General features: G+C 35.8%; 2 protein-coding genes across 2 annotated transcripts; one reads left to right on the top strand and one right to left on the bottom strand.

Moving 5' to 3' along the window:
- Positions 1 to 351: 351 nt before the first annotated feature.
- LOC111297731 (putative disease resistance RPP13-like protein 1) lies at positions 352 to 3,351 on the bottom strand. Its single transcript, XM_089741805.1, has 2 exons — positions 672 to 3,351; positions 352 to 452 (listed from the first exon to the last, which is right to left on the bottom strand). The coding sequence occupies exons 1-2, from the start codon at positions 3,349 to 3,351 to the stop codon at positions 352 to 354; spliced, it is 2,781 nt and encodes a 926-aa protein (XP_089597931.1).
- Positions 3,352 to 5,510: 2,159 nt separating this feature from the next.
- Positions 5,511 to 11,467, top strand: LOC111297263 (putative disease resistance RPP13-like protein 1). Its single transcript, XM_022891925.2, is given in 4 exon segments — positions 5,511 to 6,133; positions 6,135 to 10,506; positions 10,601 to 10,653; positions 11,056 to 11,467. Coding segments are annotated over 3 exon segments (4,818 nt in total). The 5' UTR covers positions 5,511 to 5,699; the 3' UTR covers positions 10,613 to 10,653; positions 11,056 to 11,467.
- Positions 11,468 to 12,528: the final 1,061 nt, after the last annotated feature.

Below are 12,528 nucleotides of genomic sequence, written 5' to 3'. Positions count from 1 at the left end.
CGTAAAAAATTATTTATGTATTTTTTATATTTATTTGATAAAAATTAATTACTCAACAAAAAATGTATTAATTTTTTAAAAATTATCTTCCTCTTTTAAAAATATTAATCTTGTTTATAAAATAATAATTTGATCTTGACTTGAGGCTAGATGTGAAACAAATTAGCATTATTTTTACAAAACAAACATTGACAATAATTTCACTAGACGATTCTGATGTTAAAATCCACATCATTAGACGGGTAGAAAACACAAGTAATTTTACTACTCTATGAATCTCATACTGGTTGGTGAGAGCGCAAAGGACTATGAGAAATGTTCAAAGCCAGGTATTCATGCCAAATAATTTCACTACTCGACCGCTTCCAGATTCTCCATTGAAGTATTTTTTTCCCTCCGCTTTATCTCCAAATTAAACTTGGGTTCAATGACACTTTGCCACTGCCGATGACCTATGTAAACAAGAAGTGATTCATCAATCTCATATGGGACATCCGATATCACAATGTATAAAGACATACAAGCAAATAAACTGTTAAAAAAAAAAAAAGGTTTATGTACGCTAACCTTCAACCGGTTCAAAACAAGTCTGTTCCGCCAAATCCTTTAAATCTCCACAGCTGGCTATTACTAATTGCCGGAGATTTGATTATATTACTGGTTTGTCATACCTTGAAATCTAAGTTTGTCACACTCGTCGATATGCAAATTTGAAGAGGGAAGTTGGATGGGGATCCCAGTCAGTTTCCTACATTCGGTCATAAGGAGTTTGTGGAGGGACGGGAATCCTTGTTCATTTGTGAAAGGTAACCATTCCTCCCAATTTTCCATCCTACCGAACATTAAAGTTTCCAGAGATTTAAAGGCCACGACACTATCACCGTAGAATTCTTGGCCCACAGTTTTTACTCCAGCCAGGTCGTGTACGGTGAGTTCTTTGAGAGAGGGTAGTTGCCCAAGTGGTGGCAGTGAGTTGCAATTTTGGCAATTGTCAAGAGTTAGGCTTTTAATTTTGGACAACGAAGCATTCCCTAACCATTTTGGTAACCTCATACCGAAGAAATTTTTTATTTTGAGCCTCTCCAAATTCTCGCCAGGCTGTAGCTTGTCAAGTACATTCGCTGCATTCTCTATGTATCCGTTTTGAGGATCATTTGCTGCATTCTGTAGATTGCCATTACAAGGATCAGCATCCCATTCAAAAATCAACTCACAGAGGTACTTCTTATCCTTTAAATTGGCCTTTTCTGCATCAGCTGTCTGAGAGACATTCTGCAACCGCAAAATAGAAAGGGTGCCACGTAGAAGAGAAAGATCCTTTACCTCACTTATAGTTGACATATTATTGTTGCCTACAACAAACTTAGTCAACAGCTGAAGACGTTTCAAATTACCGAAATTTGGAGGCATCTGCAGGATAGGGGTTCCCTCGATACCAAGATACTCCAATTTGGTAAGGTTGCTGAAGTTTGCTGGCAAAAAAGTGAGACGAGGACAACCTGACAACTTCAGTGTCTCCAAGTTATACAAACAGCCTACACTTTCTGGTAAATGTGGAATGGCAGCACCAGACAGGTCCAAGTAGCGTAGCTGTCTTAAGTTGCCAACTGAATCAGCAGGGAACTCAGTTATATTGTAAGATGACAATGACAATACACGCAGGCAACTGGGCGATGGAAACAATTTCTTGAAGACTCCAGAATCAAAACGAGTCTTACCTTCACTTGGTGATCTGAGTGGAAGGAAGGTCCGCAAAACCTTATTTTTTTCATAGAAGGCCACAAATTTATCAGGCGTGTCACTTGGCTTTAATATGCATGACAAATGGCGAACCCTTGCAGGGTTTTGGGGAGGGCTATCATGCTCAAACTTGAAACTAAAGTCGCCTGCTATATGTTGAGCTAAATCATTGACAAGGTCATGCATTATGAAACGTGATTGATCATGATTTTGTTGAAAAATTGACCTTGATAACAGTTCATGAAAGTACTGCTCACCAACTTCCTCCATTCTTCTTCCACTGTTTGGCTGCTGCACTAAGCCTTCGGCTATCCACATTCGAACCAAATCCCCTTTTTCAAATTTGTGGCCCTTGGGAAATATGGAACAATATGCAAAGCAGCGTTTTAGTTGAGAAGGAAGATAGTGGTAACTCAACCTTAAGGCAGGTAGAATGTCACTCTTATAATCCGGCAGATCCCATATTCTACTACTCAATAAATTGTTCCATTCCTCAGCCTCAACTTCGGAATGCAGCAGACTCCCAAGTGTTTTAATTGCTAAAGGCAAGCCTTTACATTTTTTCACAATTTCCTCACCAATTCCTTTCAGGGTGGAATCTTCATCCGGATCGTTATCTCCAAACGCATGCTTTGCAAATAATGACCAGCAATCTTCTTTAGATAACATCTGCAAATCATGAACAAGTACATCATGTATGGTCGATGAAACACTTTGGCTCCTTGTAGTCACAATGATCTTACTTCCAGGGGCACCAACTTGCAAGGGTCTACGCAGCAGATCCCATTCTTTAAAACTCTCATTCCAAACATTGTCCAACACAAGTAGAAATTTTCTGCCCATCAATGTCCTCTCGAGCTTGACTTGAAGCACGTTTAAGTCTTTAATAGCAGAATGCGACAAAGTGGCGGACTCATAAATGGTTTTGGTAACCTTAAAAACATCAAATTCTTCCGAGACATACACCCAAGCTCTCAAGTTAAAATGATTCTTCACCATCACATCATTATACAAAAACTGAGCAAGGGTGGTTTTTCCAATCCCACCCATTCCTACAATTGCAATCACAGGTATCCCCTTCCTCTTCACGCCATCAGACAACAAAACATCAAGAAGGTGCTTTTCATCGTCATTTCTGAAGCATACTTCAGATTCATCGACCAAGGAAGTAGTGGGTAATCTTGGAAATGATTTCCATCGTTGGCCTGCTTTCAAACTAAGGATATCTTTCTCCGCAGCAATGAGTTCCAGTTTTGAAACAATGTTTTCAAGGCGAGTATTGAAGTCTTTTACCTGCTTTTCCTGAACTTGATCTTCAATTCCAATGGCATCCAGTAGATCCTCAGCATCGTAAGCAGCGTCTTTGAGCTTGTCCAGCCACTTTTTGACAGAAGGGTTCATGATTTGCTTCTCCTCTGCATCACCAAGCACTTTATCCACCGTTAGCAGTAATATTTCCATTTTCTGCAAGAGATCATCTCTCAGCTTCGTTCCCGGGAAGATGTTGATTAGCGGCTTCTCCAGGACAGTTGCCACCTTATCAAACACTACATTAAGAAAGGACGAAAGAAATGCCCCTCCCACGGCTAATACCACAGCCTCCGAAACCATTCCTTTTTTTTTTTTTTTTCAGCTAGAAGGATTGAACAAGTAAAAATCGAATGACAATGAAAAACTTGATTGTAGTAAGACTTTAAGAGTTGAGAATAACTTTTCTGATTAGTTCTTTCCGATCGTGGCGTTGACTGGTTTGCTCCCAACTAAGGTTGAGTTGGCAACCTTTTCGTAGTCTATTAGTTTAATATAATTCTTTAAGGTCCTGTTTGATTGGGTAATTATTCTAAAAATTATGATGATTTATATAGTAATTAAATCATTATATTTGATAATTATAGATGATTTTAGGTGATGGTAATCTTAGATCATCAAGAATAATCAGATTATTAACTTGGAATGTAATCTAATTCCCATCCAAAAAGTCTATAAAAAATGATGAAAAACTTTTATTATCAAAATAAAATGATATATAAAATTAATAATAGTGAATATCACCCACTTAATATATGAATTAAAATTTTATTTTTTTTCTAAAATTTTAATTATATTATTATAAATTTTTATATTTTAAAACTAATATTTATTGTAATAGTTTCAAAAATAATCTATGTTTTTTTTTAATATTTTATAAATAAAAAATGTTTACTTTTATTATGAATATAGGTTATATTTAGTACATAAGATTATAATAAAATATGATAAGATAATATTATAAATAAGATTAAATTAAATAATATCATCTTATTTTGTGTTTAATGCATACAAAGATTATGATAAGATAATTTATTTATTTATCAAAAGTATTCCTTCAAAATTTATACAATTTAAATTTTTTATATAAATTTTAAGGGTATAATTAGACATATAAGTTTAATTTTATAGAAATAAAATAATCCTATCCACTTGGAGAGGTTAAATAATCCTATGCTAAAGGATATTAATCCTCCTTACAGTTCTTATCATTTTCTTTAAATACAAATAAAAAAATGATATAGAATGATTATCATCACATCTTATCAGTAATCCTAAGCATCAAACATAAAATTAATATATTGATTTTATTTTCTAATTCAAATATTATTTTACATAATTTATATTATAAAAATTAATTTACCTATCAATAAATATATTTATTAATTTAATTATTTTATTTTATTTTATTATAAAATATATAAAATCTTACTAAAATTTTATAAATTTTTATCTTTAACTTACATTAAAATTATTAATTTGTAAAACTATTATAATATGCATGGTTACTCAATCACACATTATAAAACGAATTAAGTGATATGATTTCAGTTTGTGAATTTTAAAAAAATTTATATAACAATAAATAATAAATTAATGAAGATATATTAATTTTGAGAAGTAATCAATTTATATCGATATAAAGTTCAAAAGTTTTACACTTATTTTTAACAATTAATTTTCATAAATTCAAGAGATGAAAATGATTAATTAAGAAAAAGTTTAATTTCATCATTTATTTTTATTGTAATTAATTATTAAAAAATATAAAATTTTTTCATTGTACTAAATTGATCCCTCCTAGTTAATTTTTGCTTTTCTTAAAAATATAATATAAACCTTTTCTTAAGAAACTTTTATTAAACTGATAATTGGTTTTATTTTTTCTTTATATTTTGAAATTGCATATTCAATTATCTTTAGTTATTTTTTATGTTTATATATATATATATATATATATATTGATTCGATTATTATCAAATCGAATTCAAATAATTCCACTCGTTTGATAAATCGAATATAAATATTTTAATCTTAATTCAAATAATACATCAACGCTAATTAATTTTTTATATTTTAATTTATATTTTTATTATTTTAATTAAAAATTATTATTTTATTTATATATATATATCAATTCAAATTCAAATATAAATAATCAAATTTAAAATTGAGTATGAAAAACGAGTTAATTTTTTATTATATAAATAAATTTATTCCAATAAATTTGAATAATTTAATTTTTATTTCGAATTGAACTTAAACTTAAAAATTAAAATTTGATTAAGTTTCACTTGAATTTCGAATAATAAATTTTGATTCAAATTCAAGTTTTTTAATATATTGATTCGGTTAGACTAAATTACATTAAGTGTGCCAAAGTATAAATACTAACAAAAATACCTATACACTCGACGCATTAATAACAATATTTTTCTGCCATACCACTAACTCGTCATTTCCATTACCCCTAATTGAAATTTCTCCCTAGCTCAATAATTTACGCAACCAAATCGAAAAGTCTAAACTCAAGGAAGACTCATCGCTGCAGAAATAAGTTTCTTGGGCGCTGATCCACCTCTGAAATCTCATTAGATCAAACAAAACCAATCCCTTTCTTGCCGTTGCCTCACCTTCTGCTTGCTTTTAACATGACTGGTTTGTCTTGTTCCATTGCGGCGCTGTTAGGAAAGCTTCGCTCTGTTCTAGACTCACCCAGCTTCACAAAAGAAAAGTCTGTTTCATTCTTGAAGAGGTTGGAATCAGCACTGAAGATGGTTAGCGATGTGATTATTGACGCAGAGAAGCAGCAACTTCAACTGAGGATCGTGAAGATTTGGCTTCAGGAGCTGGAAGATGCTGTTTACGATGCAGAGGATGTGGTGGATGAGATCTTATATGAAGCCACAAGACGCAACCTAGAAGCTGAATCTCAGAACTTCAAATCCTGGGCACGAGGGTCCCTCCTTACTTCTACCAAACGAAATGCGAGGCGAATGAAATCGATTAGGAAAACTGTGGAAGTTGTTTATGCCCTTGCTGTGAAAAAAATATCAATTTGGTTTCCGTCGACTAGAAACGCATAATGAAATGCGTTTGTCAGAGTTAGACAGCTTGCCTGTTAGTACATCTTTGCTAGATGAAACCGCAATCTATGGAAGAGAAGAAGACAGGAGTGACGTTGTCCGCTTGCTACTATCAGGGCATGAAAATCTTGCTGCGATTGCCTTAGTTGGCGAGGGAGGGTTGGGCAAGACCACCCTTGCGCGGCTCGTATACAACGATGAAAAAGTGCGTATGCATTTCGAACCAAAAGTATGGATAGGTGTTGGAATCGATTTTGACGTTCACATAATCACCGGGAAAATTCTTGCGGCTGTCACTTTTTGCAGTTTTAAGGGATACGGATTAGATGAGCTTCAAGAAAAATTGAGTGCTAGCTTAGCTGGGAAGAAATTTATACTTGTCTTGGATGATGTTTGGAACGAGGATTTTAGTAAATGGGACGCCCTACTAAGTTCGCTTAAATCTGGGGCAAGGGGAAGCAAGATTATTGTTACCGCACGCAGTGTTAATGTTGCATCTGTTATGGGCTGTTCCACTCCTTATTATGTACATGCATTGACAGTGGAGGATTGCTGGTCCATATTGGAAAGCTCTGCATTTGCGGGGAGGGATAGAAGTGACGTGGAAAATCTGAAGTATATTGGAAGGAATATTGTGGAGAAATGCCATGGTTTACCTTTGTCCGTGAGAGCAATTGGGGGGCTCTTGCGTTTCAAAAAGACCTCTAGAGAATGGCTCTTTGTCCTAGAGAACCTGGAAAAGCTGAAGTTCGAGTCATTTAGAACCAAAACTGGTGATTCAATTTCACCAATTCTATGGCTGAGCTATTATCACCTCCCTGCACAATTAAAGCGATGTTTTGCTTATTGCTCGTTGTTTCCCAAAGATTATGAGTTTGACATGGAAGAACTGGTTCTCTTGTGGATGGCGGAAGGCTTTCTACAACCGTCTACCGTGCAATCAGAGGAAAAGGAGGTTGGTGCTGAATGCTTTAACGGTTTACTGCAGAGGTCATTCTTTACACGGGGTGACAGCTCACGCTTTAAAATGCATGATCTGATGCATGATTTAGCTGAGTTTGTATCCGAAGGAGTCTGTTTCAGATTGGATTCCAGATTATCCAATAAAATAACAGGACCTGCAATACCTGGAAGGACTCGGCATCTATCACTGCTAACAAGCCAACATGAGAAGGATAAAAAATTATCTTTCATCCTTGAAAAGAGGTTAAGAACCATCTATCTGATTAATTGTCCTTCAGGTCATGAATCTTGTGAATTAAGTCCTGAAGCATTGCAGCTTATTTTTGCAAGAACAGTAAGATTACGAGTCCTATCAATACCTCATTTTCAATATGCTGAATTGCCAGCTTCAATAGGAAACTTGAAATGTCTACGTTACCTAGATGTCTCTGACAGTACGTTAAAAAGTTTGCCTGAATCATTATGTACTCTGTACTGTCTACAAACATTGATATTGACGAACTGCTCTTCTCTTCGTATGTTACCACAAGGCATAGTAAAGCTGGTTCACTTGCGAACGCTTCACATTAAGGGAGCTGGGTTGAAGCAGATGCCAAAAGAAATGGACAGATTAATGTACCTTAGAAGTTTGTCTAATTTTGTTGTGGGCTATGATGGGTCAAGCATTAAGGAACTGGGGGCACTTCGTTATCTTCATGGGTCTCTGTCTGTTTCAATGTTGCAAAATGTATCTTCTGCTTCCGATGCATACGCTGCCAATTTGAAAAATATGCGATATCTTGACGAACTAGAGTTGGATTGGAGCCATAAGAATGAAGTTTCAGCAACAAATCAGGAAGAAGTGCTTGAGAATCTAGAACCTTCTTTGGAGTTGAAAAAGCTTTCAATTCGATTTTATGGTGGTAGACGGTTTCCAATGTGGTTGGGGGATTCTTCAATCTTGAAGATAACTTCTTTACATCTTGGTGATTGTTATAATTGTAATTCATTGCCTCCACTTGGGCAGTTGTCGTCGCTTGAACATCTCATTATTGAAGGCTTTAGTGGAATAAGGTGTATTGGCCTTGAATTCTTTGGGGTAGATGTATCTGATTCTAAACCTTTTCAGTCTCTTAAGACTTTAAAATTCGGGGAAATGTTACAATGGCAAGAGTGGATACTACCTGAAGCGGAAGGCAAAGAATTTCCCTGCTTGGAAGAGTTTTATATTGTAAACTGTCGAATATTGAAAGGGGGTTTACCAAAGAGCCTCCCAACTTTAAGAAAACTGGCGATCGCTAATTGTGAAAATCTTGTGGCTTCACTTCCACGGAGTTCTGAACATTGTGTACTGGATTTAGACACCTGTTACAAGGAGGAAACTCAAGATAAGATACTATCAAAAAGTGACGGTGAAGTTGCATCACAGTCCTCTTCAAGTATGACTCAGATTCCAGGCAATGAAATACAGTTGGAACGGATTGGAACTATGGAAACTCCAGCAGAGGAGAAAGCAGAGCCGGAGGATCAAGAGCTGTCTGGAAAGTTTGAAAAACCACAGTCCTCTTCAAGTATGACTCAGATTTCAGGCAATGAACTACAGTTGGAACGGATTGGAACCAAGGAAAATCCAGCAGGAGAGAGAGCAGTGCAGGAGGATCTAGAGCTGTCTGGAACTTTTGAAAAACCGCAGTCCTTTTCAACTATGACTCAGATTTCAGGCAATGAACAACAGTTGGAACGGATTGGAACTAAGGAAAATTCAGCAGAGGAGAGAACAGTGCAGGAGGATCTAGAGCTGTCTGAAGAGTTGGAAAAACCTTCGATTGGATCTTATGGTGGTCAAGAGTTCCCGAAGTGGTTGGAAATTTCTTCCCTCTCCAAAATAACTTTTCTATATGTCAGTGACAACAACAATTGCTCGTCATTGCCACCACTTGGGCAGCTGCCTTTTCTTGAACATCTTACATTTCAAAGGATTAGAGGAGTAAGAAGCATTGGCCCTGAATTTTATGGGCTGGGTTTACCTTTTCGGAAACCTTTTCAATCTCTTCAGACTTTGAAATTTGAGGCTATGTCACAATGGGAACGGTGGACACCACTTGAAGTGGATGGTGAGGAATTTCCCTGTCTGCAAGTGTTTTATATAATAAACTGTCCAAAATTGGAAGGGGATTTACCAAAGGCCCTTCCCTCTTTGATACAACTGGAGATCTCTGAATGTCAACAGCTTGCAGCTTTACTTCCATGGACTCCCGAACATTGTGTATTGAAGTTAGAGAACTGCGACAAGGTGCAGAAGAGAAGTAAAGAGTTCTCTCCAAAGATAATGCAGCAAGTGCAAGATGATGATCAGACAAAACCTTCATCAAGTGAAGGAAATCAGCAGTTTTCTTCCTCCTTGAGCTTAAATGTTTCAAGCGTTGGCATGGAACAATCAATAGAACTGCCGACAGACTCGCACAGCCTCAGAATTGAGAGATATGCTTCGGATATGCTACCTAAAGAAATATTAGAGAGGTCTTCTCTTCAACATTTATATATCATTGATTGTATTCCCCTCAAGATCTTTCCTCTGTCCCCTTCATTGAAAACACTCTACATTCACAACTGCAAGAGCTTAGAATTTCCCCAGCCTAACAAAGTGATGAACCAAGATGTGCTCCTAGAAGATTTATGTTTAGGGAGTAGTTGTGATTCTCTCGAAATTTTCCCGTTAAATTACTTCCCAAAACTTAAAGCTCTTAGTCTGTGGGACTGCAGAAATCTTGAATGTCTCTCAATTAAGAAGGAATTGCAGACTGAACTTACTTCACTTGATGCCTTGGAAATCAAAGATTGTCCTAAGCTTAGGTCCTTTCTTGAAGAGGAATTTCAAGCTCCAAACCTGACATCACTGGTTTTCTTCAACTGCGGGAGTCTCAAGTCGCTGCAACGGATGCAAAGCTTCAAATCTCTTCAATCACTGTATATAAGCAAATGTCCAGCACTGGTGTCGCTTCCTGTGGAGGGCTTGCCATCCGGCCTAGTTATACTTTGCATCTCTTTTTGTGACAAAATCACTCCCCAAAATGGGTGGAAGTTAGATAAACTTCATTCTCTTAGTCATTTTGAGATTGAAGGTGGATGCCAAAGATTGGAGTCATTTCCGGAGGAGGGGTTGCTGCCGATAAATCTTAACTCTCTGCGCATCAGCAGGCTTTCGAATCTTACCTCCCTGGACAGGGAGGGACTTCATAAACTCACCTCTCTTCAAGCGCTTGAAATAAATTGCTGTAACAAGCTTGATTCATTGCCAGAACATAGGCTTCCTTCCTGCTTGTCTTCTCTAAGTATTACAGACTGTTCTCTGCTGAATCCGAAGCTTCAAAATAGGAAAGGGGAGGAGTGGTTCAAGATAGCTCATATTCCTTCCATCCACCTTGATGAGGTAAAATCTCATAAACAACTCTAGAAGCGTCTTTTAATTTGTATGTGAAATACAGTGAATGTTTTAATTAAAGACACTTTTCTTGCATTTTCAGATCAGTGATTAATACAATTGCTTGTCGATTTCAAACCAGGCACACCGCTACAGGTTTGTCGTCTTAGATTCTTACTCAGCTTAATGTCTTTCATTTTTCATTGCCAAGGTGGAGAATTTTAGATGGAGCTGGAACTCAAAAATCTTGGATCCCATAAATAATTTTTATTATAATTGGATAAATGCAGAATTATAATTTAGATGCTCCCTTCTCTCAAGTGAATCTCAAGTTTATATTCACAAGAATATAAACTAATTTCCTTTCAGGTATGCTGCGCAATGAAAAAGATGGGTTAGTACAGATCATTTAATATTAAATATTTGGTTCTGGTAAATATGTTTAGTTCCTTTAATAACATGTTCATATGTAACCACGATGACATACACAAAATATTATCATTCATTACAGGTTTTGGTGCTTTGGTTATTATTATTCTCATTTTTTGTATTTTGCAGTTGACAGAGGTTAACAACAGACTTTCTCATGTGCTGAGGGAGTGGATCACTGCTTTGCTCTCTGTCACTAGTTCCTATAAGTCATGGTGCCATGAGGCTTTTAAAGATTGTCAAAAATGTATTCAAATGTCCAGACCTTGGAGTGGAATGGAATGCAGATGTTTATGGTTTGGTGCTAGACCTGTGCTTACCATACTGTTTATGGACTTTCTATGCTGCTGTGTTAATACGAGGATGTTCTTTTGTAATATCAGTTCTGTTTTAGGGGTGTTTTTTCGATTTTACTTGTCTTTTGCAGCTGCGTTACTTTGTACTGTGAGTGTGATCACTAGCTATTGCTGGTATGATGTTTGAACTTTTGTGTCTTTTTGAGACTTCTGAATAAATTACTCTTGGCTTAGCAAAAAATCAATGCTATCTATATGTAGAACATACTTCTGATGTGTGTTTGTATCAGTTTTATATCACTTAAAATTTGTATGTTTTGAATTGTGGGGTGGCCTTTGAAAACAATCAATCAAACATATAATTGTTCTCAATATTTAGGCCTCCAAATGGGCCACTGAGCAGTTTCTTTGAGTTTGACCTGATGAGGGGTTTTTTCTCCTGACAAAACGGAACTTGAAACTTAAACCAAATGTATTCATTTAGTTGTTAATTTTCCATATGTATTTTACCTCTAAAAGCTAAAAAGAAAGTGAATTTAAATGCAAAACCAAAGGATATTTTTGGAGAATAAAAATTGAAAATGTTTGTTTAGCTCATTCATTTGGTCCTTAAGTTGCAATTTCTTTTTTTACATAAATAAGAAAATGGGTTGTTTGGAATTTGAACTCCAAACTTGTTATATGTTATTTTTTAAGGGTAAATACATAAACCAATTCGGATTCTCTGAAACAGCATGCAAGACATGAAATGGCATTGTTAATAATGACATTGGCTTCCAAGATGGGATCCATGTCACTTACAATACTATAATTAGTCAATTAAAGTAAAAAATTATGCAAGAGTCCACCACTTAAAAATGTGAGCTTTACATAATTTTTTTATGAGTCCCACATACATAATGCTGAATTCTGATTGGTTAATCCCACATAGATGATATACTCCCAAGATGGAACCAGGAGATAGAAGTGTTATATTTACAGCAGCTGGCCAGGCTGGCCTAGAATACTTATACTTTGGAAGTTCTGAATGTCAAGAAAGTGGTTAAAGGGGGAGGTGCTGCTAGCCTATCCTTGCACATCCTTGCTGTTGTGAAGTTGGAAAGTCTTTTTCTTCTTAACTTTCTGGTTTCTTTTTCTAATCAAAACCCCCCTTTGTTTAAGCCCTTTTGAAGGGCTTCTTTCAAACTCACTCAAAACACATTTCCAACCAACCTACCCATCTTTCGTTGATTGATGACAACACACTTTTACCTCCTTTTTCAATATTCATTCATTGACTCTTCTACCCCAATACCTTTAATGCTCT

This window comes from Durio zibethinus, chromosome 12, assembly GCF_047325235.1.
Source record: "Durio zibethinus cultivar Kanyao isolate XHJ-2024 chromosome 12, ASM4732523v1, whole genome shotgun sequence".
Lineage (NCBI taxonomy): Eukaryota > Viridiplantae > Streptophyta > Magnoliopsida > Malvales > Malvaceae > Durio > Durio zibethinus.
Note: the sequence above shows the minus strand (reverse complement) of the source record. Positions and strands in the feature narration are given on the sequence as shown.